The sequence below is a fragment of the Tachypleus tridentatus genome, chromosome 6 (genome assembly GCF_004210375.1).
Source record: "Tachypleus tridentatus isolate NWPU-2018 chromosome 6, ASM421037v1, whole genome shotgun sequence".
NCBI classification, from domain to species: domain Eukaryota; kingdom Metazoa; phylum Arthropoda; class Merostomata; order Xiphosura; family Limulidae; genus Tachypleus; species Tachypleus tridentatus.
The window spans coordinates 48,866,250-48,890,243 of record NC_134830.1 but is presented as its reverse complement, the minus strand read 5'-3'; the positions used below and the strand labels follow the sequence as shown (position 1 = coordinate 48,890,243).

Sequence of the window (23,994 nt, the reverse complement as noted above, 5' to 3'; positions counted from 1 at the left end):
AAAACGTAAATATATTGGCACAGATATAAGTTTTAAATAAAACAAGCAAGTTTTTCGCATGAAAACATTTTAGTTGTTGTGCCGGTATGTAAATTATGAAAAAATATTTATTGTAAATTATCTCACTGATGTATGTCATTTCTATTTTTTAAATAAAATACAATATGAACAAACCTGAAAAATGAAACATTATGCTAATATAACAGTAAGTGGGCAAACGGTGATTTATAAGCGTAATTTGTCCATTTATCATAACATGAATAAAGAGCAAAGGAGGTGTTCCAAGTAATGACGTTTATTGGTTTTAGAAGTAATTCTAATAGCAGTAGAAATACAATATCCTTTTTTAACCTGTAGGTGACCTAAAAAGGTCGAAACGTTGTTTGTACTTTATTTTAATTAAAGTATTAATACCATTCGTCTTGAAAATAAAAATACATTGTCCATTATATTCAATATTTACTCGCAAAACACTGGTACTTCATAAAGAAATCTAACGTTTAGGACCATGAGTGTGATGAGGCTTAGCAACCAGTTGTATAGAAAGTTGACTGTGCAATATAATGTTATTAGAAATAAAACCTGGCATCAACACTATTCGTGTCTGTTCTCCCGTCATTTCAAAAGCGAATGTTGGGGTTTGCTTGCGTATGCAGTTTTTCAAACGCAACGCGAGAAGAGTCCACAGTGAGCGAGAAACAGACGAACGCTGGAACAGACACCATAGTTTACAGTAGGTACCAGGTAACGATACCATTACCAAGTTATTTAAGACCTGTCTCACACTGTTAAGCCCGGCACGGCCAGGTGGTTAAGGCGCTCGACTTGTAATCTGCGAGTCGAGGGTTCGAATCCTCGTCACACCAAACATGCTCGCCCTTTCAGTTGTGGAGCCGTTATAATGTGATAGTCAATCCCACTATTCGTTGGTAAAAGAATAGTCCAAAATTTGGCGGTAGGTGGTGATGACTAGCTGCTTTCCCTCTAGTCTTACACTACTAAATTAGGGACGGCTAGCACAGATAGCCCTCGTGTAGCTTTGCTCGAAATTCAAAACAGCTCACACTGTTATAATTTTAGGTTTCAAAATAGATTTTACAAATATCACAATGCATTAGTCAAAACATGTATGATGAACAACAAAAGTAAAGATTTTATAATTAATAAAATATTACTAGTTAATAAACATTAAAAACTCCCATTAAATATTTTAATGAAACAGTAAAGCAAAGCGAAATGATTAATTGCAACTTCGTTTCTGTTATATAGGGCCTTTTTTTCTGATAAAATTAAAAACTGAAATAGCCAAATCTAAAACATATACTTCTGATTTATTTATAAAATTATTTATGCTACACCGAAAAATAAATTGGATTTCACGATTAACTCTTACTGACCTAAATAATACCACAGCAATCACTTAAACTTTTAAAGAAATATTATACCTTAGTGATCCTGGTGTGGCCCCCAAGGGGTGCGAGATAACATTTGTTTTGGCCACCTTCACCTTTATTCTTAAACAAATAATTACTGTGAGGGGTGCGAGAACATATTAAATTTTTTTAGGGGTGCGGTGCATAAAAAAGGTTGGGAACCACTGATATAATGACTCTATGTCTATCATATAGTGACGCTATATCTATCATGTAGTGACTCTATGTCTATCATATAGTGACGCTATATCTATCATGTAATGACTCTATGTCTATCATATAGTGACGCTATATCTATCATGTAATGACTCTATGTCTATATATAGTGACGCTATATCTATCATGTAGTGACTCTATGTCTATCATATAAAAATACTTATATACATAACTTCACGTTTTTGTTGTATTTTTGGATTTGAATAATTATATTTATGGTCTAATCCTAATGAAATACACACATTTCAATAAACGTAACTTTAAAATTATCTTCTAATAGTAGCTTAAATGTGGCTACAAGCAGCCCTAAGTCAACTTTTCACTGGTGGAACAGGGAGCCATAATGAAATGTTGCCTAGTAAATAAAAGGTATAGCCGTTTCAATTAGCATTATCTACGTACGTTTGCTGAGTAATATATTTTACGAAGGATCCGTTTTGTGTAATTCTGTTTATGTAATCAGTAAAAAAGACTAGTTATTTTTAAAGTTGAATACGTTTACTGGTTAGTATTTACAGGAATTAAAACTGAATTTACACAAGTAAATAAATTTTTACTGCACATGAATTCTCTCTATTATGAGTTACAATACACATACCGATAAAATAAACTATTACGTCATAGAAAATTATGAGTGTCTATCGACAAGTTGTTGCCGACGATTCTCACGTGTAGTGACTCAAGTAAAATCACAGTTCAGCAACTTGTTGACATAGAAACAGCTGTTGTTCAAACATAATGGTATCTCGTCAACCATATGCTTGTCATAACTAAGTCATTTTACTAAGCCTATTAATGGATGAAACCCCTCGATGGTATCAAACATTGTGGATATAGTGGTTGACACAATTTCATAATTTTTTCGCTCAAAATTTCTTGTATATAATAAATTACTCAAAGCAAACGTTACTACCCAATTTCAAAGAGAAAAATATGTTTGTATACTTGTAATAAAAACCTTATGTCGTTTTAATAAACACTTTTATTAACTTACGCTTGTTTTACAAGTAACGATTTTAAACTACAGTGTATTAAAAAAGATTATAAAGGTATCCACGTGACACAATATTAACTATACAAATCTAGTAGTTACCATAGCTAATTAAATATAATATTAAAATTATATTACTAATAACGATTAGAATGTATTTTTTTCTTCAGTTGGGTAACTTTGTTGATAATAATATTTTCGGCCATAAACCCTTTAATATCTTATTTATTTACTGAGTACTTGTAAAGTAACACGCCGAGAAGTTGTATAGATGTGTAAAAAGACTCTGAGTTCTCAACTGAAAGTGTGATACAGGAATTCGGCCACTTCTTGATGTAATATTCGACAAAACATTAGCTGTCTGGTTTTATTATTATACCCTTTCATAAGACATTAATATTAGGCTTATCATATTTTTAAACATTATATTCTATATCTAGTCCATTAGAGATGTTCAATAATTACATGTATAATAATAGTATTCTAATTGCCGCTGAATCCAGAGTTGTTGAGGTTAACTAGGATACTAATATCATGTTACAAGTCTTACATATTAAGCTTTATAATTTAATTTTGATATTTAAAAAGGAAGATAATTTATTTCAGGACTTCATCTTGTTTGCTTGTTAGTGAGGATTTTTATCAACAGATGGCGGCATTAAAAGCACATTACATACAATGTGCAAATTTTGAGAAGGGCACTGTGACAAGTATGTTATGAAAGTTTCAATTTCCGGTAGACCTGCTATCTGATTAAACTTTCTATATACGGATTATCCTATGTAGTAACCAAGTCAATCGACCAGTGACAAGAAAACCAAAGTTCTAATGTAAATCGTTTCTTCAGGCAAAGAACTAGGCCTAAGACCGAAACGTTGCAAAATAAATTAATTTTGTAAGAGTGTAGAAAGCGATTTTGCCAACTTCTTTTCGTTGTTTAATTCTTGTATTAAATTGTTTGTCCAATCAACGATAGGTCTATTTTAACATCTACGAGTCAACAGCAAACGATTTATATTAGATACTGAATGATTTTAAGAGTTGATAACTTTGAACTATAAAACAACTGCTACTCACAGCATAAAATTAGACATAAAATGGTTTTAACATTCAGTTTTCACTAAAACTCTAATAAACTTTTTCCGAACCAATAATACTTATCAAAAAATCTCCTGGTTAAAATTAACAAAAATAAAATGATTAATTCAAGCTTTTTTAAAGGCATGAATATTTCAGGGAAATTAATACGAGTCATGCTTACAAATAAACAGATAAAAGAGTTCGTTCGAAGTTTGTTAAAATGTCAGCAGATGGCGAGGCTGTAGAGTTCCCGATATCTGCCGCAATCGACATTGGAGTGACCAGTTGACAGTTAGAAAACCTAACAATTAATATTATATTAACTATTGGTGTATGTGTCGAAAGTTCCCAAAACGTACTTACCACTGAAACTGCTGTGTAAAGTCGGGGCTGAACACGGGATGTGGGTATTGTGCAGGCCCTGGTAAGGGATACATCGGTGTTCGAGGGATGCCTACATAAAGTCATGACATGACGTTAAATAATGTATATAATCCATAAAATACAGCGATGAAAACTTTTACGTGAGTATAATCTCATAAACTATTTTATCAATAAACTGATCATGATAATAAAAATGTAACCTTAAGCAAGTATTTCACCAAATTTCATATTTTAAAAGGAAAACAATCTGCAAAAAAAGAAAAGAAAAAAAAAGCTTGTCCTGGAATGTTTTCACACACATATTTATTCATAGATAGGATGTGGTTTACGTACTTGTGTGCAGGAATTCTATAACTCGATATTACACGGGATAACAATAGTGTTTGTTAATCGTATTTTTGAGTGTCAGAAACTATGGTTAATTAGACTTTCCCTGAGCTAGGTAGGCAGTATATAATAGGATAACCAGTTAGCATTTAGAGCCCGAATCCATCCTAACTGTATCGCTCCGTAGAGCTAAATATGGTATAAATCTTGTTGTAGAAGTTTAAACAGAGACACCTAGTGATCAGTTGTAATGTAGGTGAAAGAATTTTGGGTTGTTTTTATATAAATGAAAGAAAAGTTTAAATGGAGTTATAAAATCAAGTACTAACATATACTTTCGTTAATTATGACAGAATTAAGAGATTAATGGTGGTTTGAAAGGATCATATTAGATCTGTAATAACTAGAAAAATATAAATTACCTATTAAAATTTCAGTAAAATGAGTACAACCACTGTTGTTACACACCATCTTTAATGTGGACAAATTTCCAGACGATCAAATCGACGTGTAGAAAGAGCGCGAAACACCCAGAACACAAAGTTTGAGATATAAAACATGACATGCAACAAGAAAGAAAAACTAGGTGGAAAATTCTCGTATCTAATGAAAACACGATAGATGTAGAAGAATATCCAGTGTTTGGATTTCTTTTTTAAATTTACAGCAAAGTTAGTTACTGAATGCTAATCCTAGTTTTGAACCACTTGATTATGGTGAAGGCAGTTCGTCAGCGTCACCCTATCAATCATGCACGTTAAAAGATTGACTGTTGTTCTTATAATGCACTTACAGAATAAAGTGCGGAGAATAATTTGCGATACTGTGAGAATTCGAACCCAGCTCACCGACTCAGAAATTCAAGATTCTACCGAGCAGTTAAATATTTAAATACAATATACTGAAATTCACAATTGATTCTGTTATAATATATACTAAAACACAGATTTGGTTATATTATAATGTATATTGAAGTACATAATTGGTTCTGTTATAACATTTATTGAAGTACAGATTTGGTTCGGTTATAATATGTAATAAAGTACAAAATTGGTTCTATCATAGAAGTGTGTTTCTTCTTACAGGAAACAAGTTACTATATAACTTTACAATTATATCTAATAAAAGCAAGAAGACATTTATAAACATTAATATGCCACCGATATTATCTCTCTCGTTTTCTTTAAACAAACATAAAATCTAAAAATTATACCATTTCGGAAAAAATTCCAGTTATCTGACAGGAGCCCGTGTCCCAGGAGAGTTGGGTGAGGTATTTATATTGTAGCAAACAAGATATGATTAGTTGAAGAAAGTGGACGTTGTGACGTACTTACTTTACAAAAACAGCTGAGTGAGATAGAGAAAAAACTAACATATATATATATATATCTACAGCCACGATTTAAGTATGACGTTAACGTAGATGCATATGAAAAGTTTAACAAATAAGACCTCGAATGTCGATTAAGTGACAGTTCTTGTGTTGAGAATTGTGTAAACCGTGAAAACATATATGTCCCTGTACTGTGAGATTTCTGCAACTGACAAGAATTATAGCTTTATAAATAAATGCATATAAATTGAATGGAAACACGTAAATGTCCCCAGTATTAAATACCTTGTAAAGTTACGACATATCTGAGGATCCATAGTTCACGTCCTGTTGCTTCCCACATTTGTGACTGTTTATTATAAGTGATAGTAAAATACCACTATGACACTATTTAATTACAGTAGTCCAAAAGTTGGGGACAAATAACACAGACCTTACGTAGCTTTGCTCGAACATCCAAAACAACAAACAAAATTTACCTGTACCTGTTTTAGGGTCTAGGTGGACAGGTGGGATACCCATATGTGCCGGAGGTGGTTGTGCAAAAGCCTCACTGTTATACATCATGAGGGGAAGAGGCGATGCCGGGTGAGGAGGGACCATCGGGACCTTGCCAGCCTGAATAAGGAAAATATTTTTTTGAATAGGTATATGTTGCTGTACTTAATAAGTAAAAACAATGGACAAATTCTGCTCATTAAAACAACAAACCTTTATTACATTTCAGCAAAGAAGATAAAAAACACTATCGACTGGTTGTTTTAATTCCATCGAAATACTCAAGTAATTATGATTTAAAAATAACTAAAGCCTTTAATCGAAGTTGATGGTAGTCGGTCTAATAGACCAACTCCGTAAATAAAAAGGAGCGTTGGTTATAATGTAGTTAAATCAGTAACGTATGGTGAAAATGAATAGTTTATAAATGTGATATAAAATACATAATACTACGTTGAATTGTGCTCTGTAAAAGGTCGTGAGGTGTGTACTTTAATCCCCATCCATCTCATAAGGTTAAATTTCTCTTAAGATAGTACGAAATGTTTCTGTTAAAACAATAACATTTTACTAGCTTGATTTGTGGTATGTAATAACAGTAGTTAAGAAACGTTACTAAAAAATAACAACATTGTTGAACTCAACACTTTTCTTGACAACAGTTTCAACCTTTATTAAAACAATAGTTTCATTTCTTCTAAAATGTATTTCCTTTTTAATACGTTGTTAGAACAATATTATGAGAAAACAGTTATTCCACTGTTAATTAAGGCATTTCTCAACTAAGCCTAGTTTAACAATGCCACATCAAATTTCTCACAAAATTCTCGTACCTTAAAAGCTGTACTGTTTATAAAATCTTTATTATTTGTAAATTGTAGAGAAGTAGTGCCATATACTATTATACACAATAAAACAGGTTTTGAAGCCTTCTTTCAATATTTTATTGGAAGGTATTGTATATCTATGGATTTTCCATCCTTACTATTGTTAATAATTTTATATTTTTGTCACAAAACCATTACTCACCTCTTACTTGAGGTTCATTTACATTTACTATTTTATATTGTTCTGGCTACTGCACATAGAGTATGCTGTTTATTTCTGGTTTTCTTAAGGCTTGTGCATCTATAACCTGATATTTTAATACACCAGTAAAACTTCCCTAACTTCAGACGAATATTTTTATGTTGGTAAAAACAAACTGGAACAAAAACAAGTAATCTGTAACAGTGAAGTTAAAACATTCGACTATAATTGCTAATAAATATATAACACAATAATTTATCAGTAACCATATTAAACTCATTTACACCATCTTTTCTGTAAAGCATCCAGAAGGTAACATACAACAACCAGTGCTTACATACACTTTCTACAACCAGTTTTTTTACACAACATCCAAGTAAGAAGAAAAAGTGTGTAAGTATTAAATAATAATGTTAAAACAAAAATCTATTTCAGGCATCAATCTGGTTTTGTTATTTTAAGCACATGGTACCTGAGAACAATAGGTATTATTTTTTTGCAGTAATAGAGTCTCAGTTAACATTAGTAGAATGAACAGCTTTAGTTTCATATAGCACTTCAAATAAGTTATAAAAATAAAAAAATAATTTATAGCTCTGAATGAAAACTTTAAGGCGTTTGAGAAGAAAAAATAGAATACCTGAGGAACAGAAACTGGAAATATGAAACTGAACATCCAATGTGATTGGGTCCATCATTTTTTTTAATTATGTTCTCAAACTTCTCATAAAACACTAAATTCAAAAACAATATTATTTCACAAATCATTTTTATCCACGAAACAGGGTAAGTTTTTCCTATGTGTTGTCAAACCCCAAAATGAAATTTAGTGTTTTACATACATGTACACACAGGATAGTGTGTCACACCTTTCTATTCTACTAAATATTAATGTTGTTATTAACATTATCCTCTGGAAAACCTTTACCCATCCAACCTAATATCCCAAATGGAATATCAGCTGCTATTTGTGGATTAGCACTATCAGTGGTTTGGTCCCAATGCAACATTGAACTGTCATCTGTACCGCTAATAGCTGCTTGTTAGAGATTTTTTTCTCTCTTCTCTGTTAGTGCATGATGGATGAGAGGTTGCTGAAAATGTTATTTGCACACCACATCCAACTGAAAAGCAGGTCAATTGAGGCTGCCAGAAAAGGTTTCTTTGATCTTGCCGGTAACTCCTCTACTGCATGAGACCTATGTGGAAATTCTCCACTTGTCAATTCCCACCAGCATGGGATGATGATTTAAATTAGATGTTTTATTATGCAATGTTAATTAGACTTCCAGTGGCAGATTGTGCGCTGAGTCACATGATATCCAGGGAAAATACAGCTCTAAATGGCGTTATTGACAATCACAAAAAAAGCATTGGTCTCAACTTGAAGCTAAGCTAGAGAAAGGAGATTACGGACAGGAGAGAGAAACATTTGGAAGACACACGTGGCTGAGCTGATGTATCTGATTCTTTGTGGAACAAAAGCAGGCAGATGTGAGATAGACTGATGAATCGTAACATTCTCCCTGGTCTCTCGCCATTTTACTACTTCTGTCCCATTGTATAGAAAACATACATGGACGAAAATTGGCCCAGGCCTCCTTTTTCCTTTCCATTTCATTAGACAAACTAACAAGAAGTCCCTGATCTGTACCTATGGTTCACTGATTTCAAAAAATGGGGAAACAAGTCTCTGACAGAAATACCTACTACACTGTAGATACTGATCTACAGCTATTTTTATTATTCCAGTTTGTTTTCATAGTTTTCACACACTCTCTGTACATGTGCGTGTGTGTAGGCTTGAATTACATATATATATATATATATTTTAAAATAGTGGATTTTTTTTTAATCAGGAACAAGTTTTTGTATGTTAGTATGTCTTTCAATGGTGCGTTTCCAATCAGCTTTTTCTAGGTTGTCTGAAAATGACAATTTACCAATTCATAACTACCAGGTACCAAACATATAACAATTTACTTAATGTTATATGAGACTTGTAATGTTAAAAGATATTATAAACAAAGAGACGATTGTACAAAGAAGTGTAAGTTTCATGTTTCACGATTGATAATTAACCGTTACATGAACACATAACTGTAATAATTTTTAAAATATAAATATGAAAGACAATCTACATTGATTTTAGCTAGATTAGTGTGTGTGTGGTTCTTTTTAACTGTCACTGAAACTGGTGATATTAGCTGTGGGCTGCTCAAACCCAGACTTTTTATTCATTGAAATTTGAAAAGAAACAGTACAAAAAATCACAAAGTTACAAGCTTTATACAGTATTTCTATTCCAAACACATAAACCAAGAAATGTGTGTAAAAGTTTTTTTTTAATTAATTATTTAATAGTCGAGTTTATGTTTTTTTGTCACAACCACGTTACTGCAAAAATGTCACTAAGTTTCAGATTCCACTTCCTGTATGGTTTATATAAGTACATATAGCAACACAAACACGTTAAGGTCACTTACCTGTATGGTTTATATTAGTACATATAGCAACACAAACACGTTAAGGTCACATACTTTTATTAATGCTGTTCAATATCTTAACATATTACCTCTGTTAGGATGTTATTCCCCTTCTCTGTATATTGATATACTTATCTCATTCATGTATTAGTTACATAAGCAAGAAAAGTTTCATTTACCCAAGAACATAGTTTTTCAGTAACTACTGTCGTTACTTGTGTCTGAATCTTTATATGAAGACTAGTTCGTTGTTTCCAGGCTGGTTCGCCAGTTATTGTGAATGAAAGTGAAGTTAATTGAAGTGAAATAGTAAATACATTAAATAATAACGTGTTCCTGATTATTTCCTAAAATATAATTAGTGTAAGTGCCTAAAATACATAATAATTTCAACTAATTCGCTTAATCTGATTAAAACCCTAAGGCTTGTTAAAGAAAACTGAGGCGCTTAAACCAACATTTCATTTAGATTCAATCCGGTGTAATAAATTTTGGTGTTGGGCGAAAGGTCACTGGATAGAGTAAATGTACTGTGGATGTAACTTTAGTATGTTTCTTTGTACCACTTGTACTCTGAGGTTCTTAGAACTTCCCTTACTGTTAAATGCTGAGGCCACGATGTAAACAGTACTGAGTTTTACCAAAAATTAAAATAAAGCATTTACATTAAGCTAAGATTACACTTTCTCGTGTGGTACTTATTAACATTAATTCTAAACACCACTTCCAGTGTTTTTAAAATTCATATTAACCTATATTGCATGTTCAAACATGCTCGCTCTTTCAGCCATGGGGACGTTATAAAGTCGTTAGTAAAAGAGTAGCCAAAGAATTGACGGTGGGTGGTGATGACTAGCTGCCTTCCCTCTAATCTTGCACTGCTAAATCAGGGACGGTTAACATAGATAGCCCTTATGTAGCTTTCCGCGAAAAACAAACAAACCAGTTCAGTGCAGTAGGAAGAGAGAGATGGGCCCCATCAAATAATTCTCAAGTGGACAAACATGCCTTTCGTTCCTCTCAGTAACAAATGCGTTTTGAAGGGGAAAGCCTATCTGGAGTTATATAAAAATTATAAATTTTATGGTGTAGGGGGGATACTTTGTCACAGCTAGATGTTGTCCCCCTCATGTTAAACATCTTCCTACTCCATTGCAGTTAAATCTTCAAGCCAGAACTCTCTCAGAGTATAGAAAACTTTTTTTTAAGCTTACCTGATGACGAGAAACTCACTTGAAATAAAAATGTATCTCAGAACGGCTGGTATGGGTATTAACACTTTTATTGATAAGGACAGAACAATGTTTCGACCTTCCTAGGTCATCTTCAGGTTCTGAGATACATTGTTTAAGTTTACCTCTGCTGCTAATAATTTGTCGTGTAAGTTTTACACATATTTGGATTATTTTTCCAAGTTGTTTCTGATTCATTTATTCATATATGTAGTTCATTACAGAAATAACGAACTTTTTTGTATAACTGACTACAATGTAGATTTATTGTAGTTAGAGAGAGGAGCATTTCCTCAAGTGGGTAGTGAATTTGTTGTTTAACAGGTTAACATTTTCTAGTGTTTTTAACCACTAAGATAATTAATACAGAGTATGTCTCAACATGCCATTCTTTACGTGATTTACGGTTAATGGGTACCTAATTTGTATGCTATCCAAAGATTTAATCTATTCTGGGATCAGATCAAACACAAGATTGTAAAAATATATTCAGAAAAAGAAAAAACAAGAGTCTAACTAATATTATCACCACTGACTGGTTAGTTGAAATTTTGAAGACAATGTCCTTGTTAAACACTTAAGCCACAAACTTTCCTATATGGTCAATGAGAATTAGAATGTTCTCATTATTATCAAATTGATTGTGCAGCACTTTCCAAGTTCGCTTTTCCATCCACGTGAAAATCTAGTCGTCCGTGTATGACAAATAAGACTAGACTAGGAGCATCTAACCAAGCAGTTTTAGTCAAGGTAGGCGTGCTGATCCAAAACAGCATTAAAAAAAGAAGTCACCTCAGTCTAGTCAAGCCTTTTCTATACATTGTTAGTATCTTATTATATTGTAAAGCTCATTAAATCCAAGCTCGTAGTAACCAAGCAAGCCGCAGTAATTGATTATTTCCTCCATCTTCTGGTCCTTGTATAACGTCTACCTCCCGGATATGTAACAATCGATGTTTCAAGTTGGAATTCCAGGCTGGTATTTAAATACATTCCAGTACGGAGTTTTCAACTTGCTTTATACTCTACTGAGAAGTGGCCCACTTGAGATGGCGGTTTTTTTTTCCCCAGAAGAACTAGCGGAAGGGTTATATGTAACATAAGCAGTGACTGTGAAATACCCGAGAAGGATCAATATATAGTTTCAATCTGGGTATCTACTGTTATGCACGCTCTGGACTGTCGGCTGAGATTCGCTGATATAAACGTATAAAACGCGTCTTATTTGCAGAAAACCGCAGACGTACTCCCACCCCGTATTTGAAGAGAAAAGTAACAACCACCAATATCCGTTACAAAACATGTATGCAAAATAGTTACGCTTTAACGGTGAACGATTTTAGACGAAGTCGGTCGTAAATTTTCTAACTACATACATCAATATATCTATAACGTTACTTGTACAATGTAACTACATACATCAATATATCTATAACGTTACTTATACAATGAGAAAAATTCCCGTTTAAAATCATTTTTAGGCCTCGCATATTAAGAGTTGTGAGTTGCAAAATTCAATAATTGGAAAATGTAATATTTTAGTTATGACGAGACAAATGTACAATTTTAGTTATGATGAGACAAATGTAATATTTTAGTTATGACGAGACAAATCCATCATTCCAGCATAATGTTAATCTTACCGACATATCCGCCAGTTCAGTTAGCTTCATTCTAACCGTAGCAAGCCTTCTTGCCGCGGTTGATAGACAGAACACCACATGGTATGAGATAGCTTTTTAATGTTGCCGTAAAAACAGTAAGGAACACCTAGAAATAGTCTACATACACAGACACAAAGAAACTAATCAGGTCATAATAGTGGCCATCTATATCCAGCAAGTGTCTTTAAATACATTTGGTTTTGATCAAAATATTACGTAAAACTGGAAATTAGATGAATTATCAAAGAAACAGCTTGTATAACCTTACTTAGTTGTTTCGTAGGGGCCCGGCATGGCCAAGCGTGTTAAGACGTTCGACTCGTAATCCGAGGGTCGCGGGTTCGAATCCCGGTCGCACCAACCATGCTCGCCCTTTCAGCCGTGGGGGCGTTATAATGTTACAGTCAATCCCACTATTCGTTGGTAACAGAGTAGCCCAAGAGTTGGTGGTGAGTAGTGATGACTAGCTGGTTTCCCTCTAGTCTTACACTGCTAAATTAGGGACGGCTAGCGCAGATAGCCCTCGAGTAATTTGCGCGAAATTCAAAACAAGCCACAAAACAAAAAACCTTGAAAACTGGAAACCAAGCATATATGGGAAGAACGTAGTGTTTTTAAAACTAAAATAAGAAAGAAGTGTTCAAAAAACAGTGATACCCGGCTATCAAAGTCATTATTGCCATATACGCATGAATGACGTAGCAGCAGGTGACAATTTTTTGGTGTACAGTTAAAACAGTGATCACTTAGAAAACCCGCCAACGTTATGAACAACTTCTTTGGAACTTACACGTTGATTGGAATGATCATGGGGTGATGATGGACTTTTATATTTTGAAAAATAAACTACTTCTGAATCTTATTCATTCATTATTAGTATTACTTAACATGAAATCAAAATCATCAAAGAAACAATAAACTTTACAATTTAATTGTAGGCCTTGAAATGTGACTATGTGACAATACTAGTTAATTACATCTTAATTAAAAGTGTAAGTAGACGAGGAACAAAGGTAGCCTTACTTATATATAAAGGCTTAGCTATCCATTGGGTTATCTGTTAAAACAGGTATTGAAAACCCAATTTTTATCGGCATAAGCTTACAGACTTACCACTGAAATACTTGATAGGAATCAACTGGGGGTAAAGCAAAACTGCTTATGACGGTAACAGATTGTTTTTCAGTTTATTAAACAGAAAATCATACAATGGGCTGTCTTTTTGTACCCATTAGTGAGATCGAACCCCGAATCAATGGGCCCGGCATGGCCAACGTTTTTAAGCTCTCACTGTTATCGATTAACCACCGGAAAATAATGGCCTACAGAATACACCCTTAATGCCAAAGAATAACTCAAGTTGTGCGAGCGAACCGTGAGGAAGTATTAAACAAATGGTCTGAAGTGAAAGATATTTGGATACTCATGAAACTTTCAGACATAGTACATGCTACACACATTCTCCTACAATATTAATAACTTAAACCAGTTGCTACAACCTTTTGCAGTTCTTATACAACGTAATTATATATTATACTCAAAACCGTTGATGAAAGATCGGCGTTTTATGTATTTCATTGATGTCAAGACAACTACAATGTTTGTTTGTTGCTAGGCGCAAAACTACACAATAGGCTATCTCTACTACACTTACTATAGCTATTGAAATATGTTTTTTAGATTTACAAGTACTTAGGCTTGTCACTGAACTAACTGAGGAAGGAGGGAGTAAAATACTGTTGGCATCCCTGGTTGAAGAAAGTTGTATTAATCCCCATTATGTCTAGTCATGTCTTGTCAAAATATCATTATTCAACCGTGGTGTGAGCGTGAAGATAATACAGATAATATCTGTTAGGGTTAACGTGTTCGAACAATTTGTAAACATGTTAAATAAGTAGATTTTTTCTATTTCAGAACATGTGTAAAATAAATAAGAATTGAGTAGCTGAAATAAAAGTGAATATAATGAAAATAATGGTATTTCAGAAGATTTAATAATTTAAAAAAAGTGTAATATATAATGAATCACTTGATATAACGGAGGCTAGGCTGTTTCCACTAATCTACTCGTCAACTTGCCAAACGACTCACTAATATTAGACTATGCAACAAGGTCCAATTTCACAAATATTCCACGAATCTCATTAAACGGTAACTAGATATCATTAAGGAGATTGCAAGTGCGAAAAATGTCGAATTTTGCCGAAAGAACTACAATAATTTGTGTTACACTACTTGACACTGGTTTCTGTCAAAGAGATTTCTCAGGTTGCGCGTTACACGACTTTTCGTAAAAAGAATGTCTCTCTCTTCCCAAGAATCGCTTTATTTGCTGTTCCTACGTTAGGAGAATTTAAAACAGCACACACTATAACTCTTTCTCAATATCACCATTCTCTGGCTTGTTAAAAGACAAAAACACAGCCACGAACAGAAACGTTTATAGCACATTAACAAAGTAGCCACGGACAGAAATGTTTGTAACACATTAACAAAGTAGCCACGGACAGAAGCGTTTATAGCGTATGTTTCTAACCTAATAAAAACGTTATTTGTTCTCAAAATTTTATTTCATGCCTTGTGTTAAAATAAATTATTTTCGTTCATAGAAATTGAAGTACAGTTAGTCCTTTCTATTTTATTGTCAATAGCCCACACAATGGGCTATCTGTGCTCTGCCCACCGCGAATATCGAAACTCGATATTTAGCATTTAAGACATCAGAAATACAGCGGAGGTGGGGGCAGCGTTTCAGTGGGGACGTTAAGATATTATCTTAAAGCAATACTGGTTTTTATTTAGTGTAAAAGTAGTGGAAAGAAACGAATCTAGATTATCCACTGTGTTTGAATGGTCTACAAGTGAAATGAAATGAAAGATGCTTAGAAAAATAGGAAAAACAAGAGCAGACTGCGGTCGTATAGAGGTTAAGTTAATCTTCTCTGGAGTTATAATAAAACAGAACTCTTTATTCAACATAAAAGAACACTTTATTGAATCCAACATCTCATAAATAGATAAGGTGTGTCAACTTATATGACGTCATAATGTCCACACAATGACTTCAATAATATTTTTCTGTTTCTAGTAATGTGATACACAATGCATTTTTACATGAATACATGACGAAACCTAAGTAAATACATCCATAATGATCAAAGCAAATCTTTGTATCTTCCAATCTCATGTTTAGTAGATTAAGGCAACATAACACATTTCTAAAGGCCTGTGATGTGCAAACAGTGAGACACTACCTTCCCCATGGCAAAGGTTTCACAACCACGACTATAGGAACATGCAAATTATATATGAAAATACAAATTTAAAAACAAAGTAATTGGAAAAAATACTGTACAAACATCGCTACTATTAAATAATACAGTGACAACAATTACAATGGGAAAATTAAAGGTACAGTGTATACACATATACGAAGCGCTGGGAAGGCCCAATAAAACTCGTGTTTAGATAGAGGGCGCTATAAACAAAAGATTGAGTAACACTCTTTTGAAATGTCACAATTGTGGGGCAAGGAGTGCTAAAACGAAAGGTCAACCAACCACACCTTATGAATGTAGTTTCTGCCACGATCAGTACGGTAGTAACCAGGCATGTGTCAGAGGCTGTTTTGTTTTTTTTGTAACAGTTGAATCGTTTATAAGTTTGAATGTGATACTGTTATCTTACCGTGTGCATTTGGTCTTAAGAATTGTTTATTTTGTTTTGAATTTCTCACAAAGCTACTCGAGGGCTATCTGCCCTAGCCGTCCCTAATTTAGCAGTGTAAGACTAGAGGAAAGCAACTAGTCATCATCACCCACTGCCAACTCTTGGGTTACTCTTTTACCAACGAATAGTGGGATGGACCAACACAGTATAACCCCCCCACAGCTGAAAAGGCAAGCATATTTGATATGACGGAGATTCGAACCCGCGACCCTCACATTAGGAGTCGAGTGCCTTAACCACCTGGCTATGCCAGGCAGGTCTCAACAAAGTACAACAAAAACACATACACAATCGACACATGTATTTATTTTTATTTTTCTTAATTCTCTGTTTGTGTGGTTGTGTAAACCTCGGCCTTCTTCTGTTCTCATCACTGCCCTGCATTTTCTTTGCAGGACTGTATTTAAACAATGAAATTTCTGTGCCTTACATTACAATCTTCATCAAATATATTACCCATCTTTTCAGTCTTCATAAAGCATCGGAACTTTGCTCATTATACAATAGCATTAAGCTATCTGACACAATTTAGACATGTTAGAAAACTGGTAACATTAGAGTTTGATAACATTTTGACATAAACATTCAGTTTGAATTTTTCATGTGTGTCCTTCAGTAAACCTTTCACCATAGGACTTTCATTTTGTATCAAATCAGTTTTGTTAAACAAGGGCGTCACTTCAGTTTCGGGGATTTTGGCATTATCATTTGAAATTCTCGTGACTAATTGGTCGCATAAATATCTAAAAGATCAGTAATGGCTCCATCTGCCGGATTTTTATCAAAAACGAATGTCTGTGTAGATAAACTTAAAGGTTATATGATACAAAAGATTATGTTAATTTAGGATATTCCAGAGATTATGCAAATAAAATATGAAAACTTTAAAACGGAAATAATATTTCTATCATTAAATACAAGTTTTACGCAAAACGAAATTGATTTAAAAAACTGTAAATTTTTGGTATACCACTTACATTTTATTGAAAGACTGCTAGTTTTCGTGAACACGGTAAATTCGGATGTATAATCGTTGATTTTTAGTACAAGCACGGTCCTTTGCGAGAACTCCACTGTTAAGTACGAATGTGATAAGCGCGCTCTAAGATTTTCAAGTTAGTGGAGACCGTGAAAACCAATCTAACACAAAAGGATATTACATAGAAATGACTTGAATAAAACAAAACAGGATGAAGCGTACAAACTGTTTAAATCATTGGTAATTGAAGATACTATTGGCGATTCTTGTCAATTATAAAACGGTTATCGATGTATTGGTATCGGAACGTTCATTGTGGCAATCTACCGACAATTCAATGTATCATTAAACTCCTAGATGTGGTTTTTAAGCACGATGCAAAAATAGCCAGTTGGTACATCATACTGTTTTGTATAGGTAACAGCAAGTGTAAAATAAAAACCAGTAACTATCTCACAAATAATATTACGTGGATACGGCAGCTATCTGGAGCACTAAAATGTGATGATAATAAATAAGATTAAAAGTTATTTTTAATAAAACCAAGATGGGGTTCCATTGAGTTTAGATGCCATTCTCAAGTTATTAACTTCTGAAGATTAACAAAGTATGCATGTATGTGTGTTTAAAGTTTTCATTTTATGTAATTGGAAAATTCGAGATACCAAACTGCACGTCCATGTTCTTCCAACTCATTGCAAAAACATAGACGTGTAAGTTAAAAGTAGGGTTGATTTTGGAATTTTTACCAAGCTATGTTCATATCATTCATAGCTAGATCTAATAAGGTATGCTTTAAAGACTATCTTATTCTGTATCAGGGTAGAACACTTTTATCAGGTGATATGTTCGTCTGATAAGTCACTGTATTTCCACTAGTCGTCTTATCTTATGTCAGGATAGAACATTTTTATCGACTCAGATATTAGTCTGATAAGTCACTTACTTTCCAAAGGTCGTAGCCCGGCAAGGCCAGGTGGTTGAGGCACACGACTCGTAATCTGAGGGTCGCGGATTCGAATTCCAGTCACATCAAACATGCTCGCCCTTTCAGCCGTGGGAGCGTTAAACTGCGTCGGTCAATCCCACTATTCGTTAATAAAAGAGTAGCCCAAAAGTTGGTGGTGGGCGGCGATAACTAGCTCCATTCCCTTTAGTTTTACACTGCTAAACTAGGGACGACTAGCGCAGATAGCCCTCGTGCAGTTTTGCGCGAAATTCAAACCAAACCAAAGGTCGTCTTATCTTGTATCTACGTTCTTTAATTTTATCGACTGGCATATTTCCATAGCTCAACAAAGTTCTATCTAATAAAAAATTAACTGCTACTACATCACTAGTTAGTTCATGAAACAATAGTCAAAGTTAGAAACGAAATTTCTTATAACATTTTACGGTCATCTAAGTACTGATAAATAATTGAATAGCTTCGAAAAAAGCGATGAATGTTTTGTTATTAAACACTTAATTTCGTAGAAGCTATGTTCTATTTTCTATGCTGATAAAAACAAACTGTAATAATATTTTCTCTATTGTAGTAAAAGTAGATTTAATGCCTGGCCTCCAGTTATTGGAATTCCTGCCGTTTCTGTGTTATTTTTCGTTGTAAGACAAGTCGCTGCACCGTTACATCGTATCACTAGAGTGATTATACATCGTCACGTACGTACAGTTAAAAAACTGTACACTAAGGATGACATAAACAAAAATATTAATAAACCTTCTCTTCATAATAACAGTAATCGTGACAGCTAAATTACTGAGTAGACTAGCTATAAAATTTATCACACGTGACATGAAACATTAATCTCCATGGTACAACCAACCTCTTTAACACTAATAAACTCTTCTATATTATAAGCCTAAACAATCCTGAATTGACACATGATCCGAGTTGTAAAACTACTGCACACTTCCTTGGTAGAAGGCAACAAAGGGACTATTCAACCGTGACCCCATACATGGAGAAAGCCCAGCAAAATAGTAGACCAGACCACCTTTTATTTCGCAGTGATTTTCCGCCGTTTGCTTCTAAACTGTAAATGTATTGTAATGGAAATCTCCGCACGACGTTTCAGACAGGGTTACTGTTTAACAATAGGAAAGTCATGTTGCATATCATAATAAACTGTTACTTCATTCTCCCTGTCGCTGCATTAACTAAAGGTTACAAATCGAATAATATGATCCGTTTTACTGGTTATAATAATAATAATAACTTTGGCACACGCTTCAACTTAACAATAACCCATCACTACCTTAGATTAATCACACAGTAACAAACATTAGGTTAGTCACACTAATAGAGACTAGGTTAATCATACAGTAATAGACATTAGGTTAATCACACAGTAACAAACATTAGGTTAGTCACACTAACAGAGATTAGGTTAATCACACAGTAATAGACATTAGGTTAATCACACAGTAACAAACATTAGGTTAGTCACACTAACAGAGATTAGGTTAATCACACAGTAACAGACATTAGGTTAGTCACACTAACAGAGACTAGGTTAATCACACAGTAACAGACATTAGGTTAATCACACTAACAGAGATTAGGTTAATCAAACAGAAACAAACATTAGGTTAGTCACACTAACAGAGATTAGGTTAATCACACAGTAATAAACATTAGGTTAATCACACAGTAATAGACATTAGATTAATCACACAGTAATAGACATTAGATTAGTCACACTAACGGAGATTAGGTTAATCACACTGTAACAAACATTAGGTTAGTCACACTAACAGAGATTAGATTAATCACACAGTAATAAACATTAGGTTAATCACACTGTAACAAACATTAGGTTAGTCACACTAACAGAGATTAGGTTAATCACACAGTAATAGACATTAGGTTAATCACACAGTAATAAACATTAGGTTAATCACACTGTAACAAACATTAGGTTAGTCACACTAACAGAGATTAGGTTAATCACACAGTAATAGACATTAGGTTAATCACACAGTAACAAACATTAGGTTAGTCGCACTAACAGAGATTAGGCTAATCACACAGTAACAAACATTAGGTTAGTCACACTAACAGAGACTAGGTTAATCACACAGTAATAGACATTAGGTTAATCACACAGTAACAAACATTAGGTTAGTCACACTAACAGAGATTAGGTTAATCACACAGTAACAGACATTAGGTTAGTCACACTAACAGAGATTAGGTAAATCACACAGTAATAGACATTAGGTTAATCACACAGTAACAAACATTAGGTTAGTCACACTAACAGAGATTAGGTTAATCACACAGTAACAGACAATAGGTTAGTCACACTAACAGAGACTAGGTTAATCACACAGTAATAGACATTAGGTTAATCACACAGTAACAAACATTAGGTTAGTCACACTAACAGAGACTAGGTTAATCACACAGTAACAGACATTAGGTTAATCACACAGTAACAAACATTAGGTTAGTCACACTAACAGTGGTTAGGTTAATCACACAGTAATATAAATGGTAACGAAAGAATATAACCATTAGTATTTCTACATACTTTAGGGAACAGGGTGCATAACAGTAATCACTAGGAAGGGGATTTACATTAATACAACATGTTGACGTCTTCTTTTCACAGAATCTAAGTTTTTAATCAAATAAATAAATTGAAGTGATTTTTAATAGAAGTTCCAGGTTTACAAATGTATATCAGCATATTCTTGGTTGTTCTTTTATAAGTCGCACCAAACATGCTCGCCCTTTCAGCCGTGGAGGCGGTAATAAAGTGACGGTCAATCCCACTATTCGTTAGTAAAAGAGTAGCCCAAGAGTTGGCAGTGGGTGGTGATGACTAACTGTCTTCCCTCTAGTGTTACACTACTAAATTAGGAAAGAATAGCGCAGATAGCCTTCGAGTAACTTTGTGCGAAATTAAAAAAACAACAACCTTTATAACTGTATATCATCCAGCTGAAAGAAATCGGAAGTTTATTTGCTAACTGATGACATATTGACCATTCATATATTGTATACCTGATGGTATACCGACAGTTTATATACTATATAACTGTTGACGTACTAACTGTTTATATATTGTATACCTGATGGCATACCGACAGTTTATATACTGTTGACGTACCGACTATTTATATACGGTATACCTAATGGTTTTCTAATAGTTTGTATACTAACTGTTGACATACCGACTACTCATATATTGTATACCTGATAGCATACTCACATTTTGTGTACTAACTGTTGACGTACTGACTATTTATATAATGTATACCTGATGGTATACCGACAGTCTGTATACTGTATAACTCTTGACATATCGGCTACTTACGTATTGTATACCTGATGATATACTGACAGTTTATATACTGTATAACTGTTGACGTAGTAACTATTTATATATTGTATACCTGATGGTATACCATATATTTATATACCTTCTGTTGACATACCAACTACTTATGTATTGTATACCTGATGGTATATCATATATTTATATACCTACTGTTGACATACCGACTACTTATATATTGTATACCTGATGGTATACTGACAGTTTGTATATTAACTGTTGACATATGGAATGTTTATATATTGTATACCTGACGTTATACCGACAGTCTGTATACTGTATAACTGTTGACATACCGACTCTTTATAGTGTATACCTCATGGTATACTGACGATGTGTATACTAACTGTTGATGCACTGACTATTTATATATGTATACATGATTGTATACCATATGTTTATATACTAACTGTTGACATATCGACTACTTATATATTGGTATACTGATCCATATGCTGATGGTATACTGACAGTTTATATACTGTATAACTGTTGACATACCGACTACTTATATATTGTATACCTTATGGTATACTGACGGTTTATATACTGTATAACTGTAGACATACCGACTATTTATATAATGTATATCTGATGGTATACCGACAGTTTATATTATGGATCACAGTTATTATACATATTTATTAGTGATTACATAAATGTTAAAAGCCATCAGATATGTTTACCATATGCTCTGATGGATGTTCACATGTACTTTAGTTTTCTAAAAGGATTATTTCCCTATATGTAAAATAAGGCTCTTAATCACGTAGTTATGTGCACGCACGGGTTAGTAGTGCTAGCAGCGTTTCTTGTAGTACTGTTTTATCGTTAGCCCTCAGTGTTTTCAAGTGCACCCGACTCAACTTAATGTCAGCACTGCTCATGAACTAATGCTCTGAGTGTGTGTTCACGTAACGGTAAAATAATTTAATTTGGAATAGGAGCAGAAATCGAAGTATCGTACATCAATATAAGGTAGATAAAGTTCTTTTTCATGGGTTTCCTGTATAAAATTATTCACGTTTCAGTTCTAATTCAAAAATGACAAGGAGAAATATAGAAGTTTTCATTACGCTTCATACATTTCAGAATAAATAAATAAATAACGAAAAGCCATTGAATAAAACATTTACGACTCAACGTCGACAGAAGTAGTGATTCTTGCATTACAATTTATAACTGGCCCTTGATCTTACGTTCCCAACAGTGTAAATACTATATTAGGTTTCACCTTAAGACCTCAACAAAACTCATAACTAGAACTAACTTTTGACCGTAAGTCTCCAATATTGCAAACATCAAATAACCTTTCACCCCAATAGAACCGAAAACTAAGTTTATATTTTATCTTCTTCAGAAGACAAAGATCTTTCATCTTATAAAAGAAATTATTCGAAGCACATTTACGAAGTTTAAATTCACCTTTTAGGCCCAAGAAATATGAAATATAAACCATATCGAACAGCTTGTGGACATTTCTAAAGTCTACACTGTCATGTTAGCACACACAGGGCTAATAAAAAGTGGACGCCATGATATGACCACTTTCGATATCAAATAAATGTAAAATAGTTTAAACGCTGGAAAACATAGTTCCATATAAACAAGCGCGGCTTGCATACTGACAAACCTATATCTCCGTGTTGCACAGTTCTTCCTCTGCATTTTTAAACACCTTTCAAAAGTTTCTGTTACTTTAACTGGCGAGTTTTGAAGTATCAGGTTTCTGGTGTGGAAGACCATTAATTATATTAAGCTGGCTAAATGACAATTTTTGTAGAACCAACTATATAAAGGCAATACTGAAGACATTTTGTTATTTGTTAAATTTCGCGCAAAGAATCACAAAGGCAGTCTAGGCTCTACCCGTCTGTAATGTTGAAGTGACAGGCCCGCTTCCAATCCTTTGGCTGAAAAGTGGAATTTATCGTCACTTTTATAACGCACTTACAGCCCCATAGTGTGGAACGAGATTATTTTTCATTGCATTATTTTATCGTAACGGGAGTCGAGTCATGGACTTTCAGATCTATAGTCTGGCACTGGGCTGAGCTCACCGAAACTAATGAAAACTATTGTTTTTCTAAGTCGAAGTCAAAGTTTTACGAGCAGTTGAAACTCATTTAGGTTAAGATTATATATATATACCGACAGCGATAGAGTTGTATAATGTATACATCATAAATATTTTTCAAGTTTTATTAAAGAACCCTTCTTATAATAAACAGTCACAATAGGGTTACAAAATACTTCGTGGA

General features: G+C 33.7%; 1 protein-coding gene across 4 annotated transcripts in view; it reads right to left on the bottom strand.

Moving 5' to 3' along the window:
* Window positions 1-23,994, bottom strand: part of LOC143252440 (transcription factor 7-like 2) — a 93,015-nt gene that overhangs the window by 13,702 nt on the left and 55,319 nt on the right. For 2 of the 4 annotated variants that reach the window (XM_076504544.1, XM_076504542.1), the window contains exons 4-5: window positions 6,247-6,385; window positions 4,084-4,174 (exon numbers count right to left, since the gene is read on the bottom strand). In XM_076504544.1, coding sequence (XP_076360659.1) covers window positions 4,084-4,174; window positions 6,247-6,385 — 230 coding nt within the window. The remainder of the gene's footprint in view (window positions 1-4,083; window positions 4,175-6,246; window positions 6,386-23,994) is intronic. The other 2 variants (XM_076504545.1, XM_076504543.1) reach the window with 1 other exon arrangement.